At 74.0% G+C, this 3898-nt stretch overlaps 1 protein-coding gene across 1 annotated transcript; it reads right to left on the bottom strand.

Moving 5' to 3' along the window:
- Positions 1-401: 401 nt before the first annotated feature.
- Positions 402-3634, bottom strand: LY6L (lymphocyte antigen 6 family member L). The gene is made up of 4 exons (XM_045861271.1): positions 3523-3634; positions 3051-3179; positions 2848-2964; positions 402-953 (listed from the first exon to the last, which is right to left on the bottom strand). The coding sequence occupies exons 2-4, from the start codon at positions 3163-3165 to the stop codon at positions 727-729; spliced, it is 459 nt and encodes a 152-aa protein (XP_045717227.1). The 5' UTR covers positions 3166-3179; positions 3523-3634; the 3' UTR covers positions 402-726.
- Positions 3635-3898: the final 264 nt, after the last annotated feature.

Below are 3898 nucleotides of genomic sequence, written 5' to 3'. Positions count from 1 at the left end.
GTCCCAGCCCTGTCCTCACCTGTGCGGCCTCCCCCAGGCCAGGCACCGGACCGTCATGGGCACCTCCAGCCCTTCCATCGGCCCTCCCTGTCTCCAGCCCCGCTGCCCACTGTCCCCTCCCAGGGTCTCTGCATCCCACCCCCTAGGTGGGCCCGCCCACCCCTGCCAAGGGCCCTTCTGAGGACCCGGGCCTGAGCCCGTGACGGCTGCTTACTCTGTGCTGGGGCCGGGACGCAGGGGCTGTCCCCATGCTCGGCTGCCGGTGGCCCAGCTTGATGGCTGTGTCCAGAGGTGACCAAGACCCAGGCGCGGGCGGCACATGAACACGGAGGTCCGCTGGGGTGGAGGGCCGTGGTCTGGGCGAGGTGGGCGGCGGCGGCGGTGGAAGGAGCAGGAAGGGGTGCGCTTGAACAGGCAGTTTATTGTCTCTGGAAGGAGTGGAGGTCATCGTCCCACACACAGCGTGACTCTGCCCGATCCCCCTTGGACACAGGGGGCCGGGACCAGGGGAGGTTGGCCACGGGGACACAGCTGGTTGGAGCCAGAGTCAGGGCTGGAGCCACCGCCCGGCCTAGTCCAGGCTCTTCCCGCCCCGCCCCGCCCCGCCCCTCACCGTGGTGACACCCACCCCTCGGAAGCGCACGTCGCACCCAGTGGGGCGGAGAGGGAGGCGGGGCCCAGGCGGAGGTGGGCGGACGGGGGCGCTGGCAGGGCGAGGGAGGGTGCTCAGAGCAGGGCCCCGGGGAGGGCGAGGCCCAGCGGGAGCAGCAGCGCCCCCCGCAGGGCCCAGGGCCGCCCTGGGGCCGGGGGCGCCCTGTTGCAGAGGCTGTGGTCGCAGCACTGCCGGTCGATCCGGCCGAGCACCCGGGTGTCTGAGAGCCACTCGTACGCCGTGTTGGCGTTGGGGCACCGCGGGGCGCAGCGCTTGCTGAGAGAAACCTTCACCCTCGATTCTGCAGAAGGGAGCGGGCGGGTGGTCTCGGGGTCCAGGAGGCAGGGCTCTGGGGCCCCGTGGGGGTGCTGCCCCCGCGGCCGGGGCCCTCACGGTCAGAGGCCGGCCGCTGCACAAGCGCTGCCAGTCCGCTCCTCCCACCCCGGTGGCAGCCCACAGCCTGCAGGGCCCAGGGACAGGGCTGCCGCCCAAGGTCACCTTGGAGTCACAGCAAAGGCAGGGTCCAGGTCTGACCCCACGGGCAGCTGTGACCTGAACCCCGCCCCCCCCGCCCGGGCCTCCCGGGGCCTTCGAGGGGGAAGCAGAGCAGAGAGGACGGGCCGGGGCGGCAGGGCCCTGTGTGTGCTCAGCCCCGGGCCCCAGGCTCCCGGGGGCGCCCTCGAGGACGCGGCAGGGGCGTGGAAGGAACCGCGGGGGTGGGGGGAGCAAGGCCCTCAGAAGGACCCGGCCCGTGGGAGGAAGGGCCGCCTGGGGCGGGGCCTCCACGGCTCTGCTCCGCGCAGCACCGCTCGCGTGCGCTGGTCACGCCGAGTCACGCCGCGGCACGCGGTGTCACGGGACGGTTGCACGATGCCGGCCCCTCCCGGGGGAGAGGCGGGCACCTCCTCCGGAGGGTCCCCCCGGGTTCCGACCTTGAGCAGCCGCCCCACCCCCGCCCCAGGGCTGGGGGGCCATCCCCTGGCAGAGGTGGGGGGCACGCGAGGGGCCCGTGGATGAGAGCCCTCCCGACCCCCAGCCTCCCCCCTCCCAGGGGGCACCAGACACGGCCTCCGGCCCCCAGTTCAGCCGGGGCGGCCGGTGGAGAAGGCAAAACTGGGGGGACAGGCGCAAATACCTGGCCAACGCGCCCCTGCCCCCGCCAGCCGCCTGAGCGTCCCCTCTCTCAGCACGGGGCAGGCACAGGCGGCCACCGTGGGTCAGCACGTGTGGGCGGGACCCGGAGGAGGGGCTGGGCCCGTGGGCGCACGGGCCCCCTCGGACTCTAACGGGCAGGTGAAGGTGGAAGGAAGCAGGGTGCTGGGGTGCGGGCCGGTGGCGGCGGCGGCGGGGCGGGACCGACTGTCCGCTGGTGCCACCAAGGCAGAGGCCACCTGCACGGCAGAGCCGCCGCCGCCACCTCGGCTGTGCCCACCTCCGTCGCCGGGGCCTCCACATATGAGTCAGCCCCAGGACGCCCAGGAACGGAGCGAGGTGCGCTTCCCGGCACCCTGGCCGGAAAGGCGGGCGCGGGAGGCCCCAGGTGCACGGTGGGGAGCTAGCTGCCCGCAGAAGGCCACCCCCGTGGGCCCACGGGACCGGAGCCACACCGGAGGCGGCTCTGCTGCAGCCGGCAGGTCCCCAAGGACTGCTGCGCACCTGGTCCGCAGGACCAGCAGACCCTGGGCCGGGTTCTCGGGGACCAGATGGTCTGTCCCCCTCCCGCTGCCTCCGGCCGTTCGTGTCCTTCTGGCGGCCGGCCAGTGACATTTCAGTGGGCTGGGCGCACGTTCCGGCCGGAGTGCATAACCTCCTGCGAGGCTTGTTTGTGAGGTGGAGTCCTAGCAGGTGCTCGCACAGCCAGCCCTGCGGGCGGGTGGCCAGGCGAGCAGCAGGCGGGGCCGGCAGGTGGCCGGTCCTGGGGGCAGCGTCTGCTCCCACGGCCGAGCCTCCGGCCCGTCCCGCTCTCCCGTCCACTCGGGGACAGCAGGACCTCTGCCCAGCCGACAGGTCCTGGGCCAGCGACCCCGAGGACAGAAGCACTCCGAGGGGAGGAGCGGGTGGGTGGCCCCAAGTCAGAGTCCCTGCAGCAGGGGAGAGCTGCCCCCGCCCCCACGCCCCGCAGAGAGCCCGAGGGCCCGGCGGTATCCGGGAGGGGCCCGCGCTGCCCCTGCCAAGGCCCCGGGGGACTCACTCACGCAGAGAGAAGGTCAGCGTGTGAGAGACACAGACCCGGTCCTTGGGGGAGCACGCGGTGGGCAGGCACAGCGCCTCGCTGGCGACTTTGAAGCACTGGTAGCAGGTCAGGTTCACGCCTGCGGGGCAGCCCCGGGCCGCGCTGGAGCAGGGCTGCGCCCCCCGGTCCCCCCACGGCCTCTGGCCCGCCCAGTCCGCCCCTTACCTGGCTGTGTGGTGCCGCCCGCGAGGCCCCGTGGGGCGGCCCTGGGGCCGCGCCAGAGCCGGTCTGCGTCCGAGCCTGCCAGCAGGGCCCACAGGGCTAGGAGCGCCCCCTCCATGACACGGGGGGGGGCTGCGGGGGCATGACAGAGAAGGGGCAGGCTCCATCCCCAGCACCGGAGCGCCCCTGCTGCCCCCCCCACCGCAGCACCACCCCTCCCCTCCGTCCCACCCCCTTCGCTGGCCCTCCTCCCAGCCTCCGGACCCCCTGGCTGTCCCTTTCCCCGGCGCGCCTGGTGTGGGGGCCGCCCGCCCCTCCTCCGCAGCTCCCACCCTGGGGAGAGCCTCCTGGGGTCCCGGGGGTGGCAGCCTCCGCCGCCCGCCGGCTCCAGCTGAGCAGCAGGCAGGGCCGGGACCCTCCCCTCGGGGAAGCCGCAGCGTCGGGCCGAATGCACCCTTCCCTCCCTGCAGCAAACCTTCTCCAGGCAGGGCCTGGTTCTCTCCGCGGCGACACGGGGACCAGACAGGGTCCCTGCCTCCGGGGCCCACGGGTGGCTAAGCGGAGAGGTCCCTCCCCACCTCCACCCCCTGCAGGCGCAGCAGGAAGCGGTCTGGGGGCTGGGGGTGGAGAGAGGTAGGGAGCCTGAAGGGCGGGGGGCGGGGGCAGGGGGGTCATTGGAGCGAGAGAGCAGGTGACATTGGGGCAGTCAGAGATGGCACGGAGGGCAGCCCGGGGCAGAAACGTCACCAGCGGCACCTGGAGCAGGGACCCGGGGAAGGAAGCGCCCCAGGGCCTGGAGGGGTGGGGTGAGGGAGAGAGGAAGGAGGAGGCAAGGGGGGGGGCTCGGGTGG

Source organism: Phyllostomus hastatus, unplaced genomic scaffold (genome assembly GCF_019186645.2).
Source record: "Phyllostomus hastatus isolate PE091 unplaced genomic scaffold, TTU_PhHast_1.1 phas_scaffold_21, whole genome shotgun sequence".
In the NCBI taxonomy this organism is placed as follows: Eukaryota; Metazoa; Chordata; class Mammalia; order Chiroptera; family Phyllostomidae; genus Phyllostomus; species Phyllostomus hastatus.
Note: the sequence above shows the minus strand (reverse complement) of the source record. Positions and strands in the feature narration are given on the sequence as shown.

Excerpts from the sequence above, each read along its gene's own strand:
- LY6L (XM_045861271.1), bottom strand. The coding sequence starts at position 3,165 with ATGGAGGGGGCGCTCCTAGCCCTGTGGGCCCTGCTGGCAGGCTCGGAC. Across the intron at positions 2,965-3,050 it reads GGGCGGCACCACACAGCCAG|GCGTGAACCTGACCTGCTAC; the intron begins GTAAGGGGCGGA and ends GCTGCCCCGCAG. Across the intron at positions 954-2,847 it reads CACGCTGACCTTCTCTCTGC|AATCGAGGGTGAAGGTTTCT; the intron begins GTGAGTGAGTCC and ends TCCCTTCTGCAG.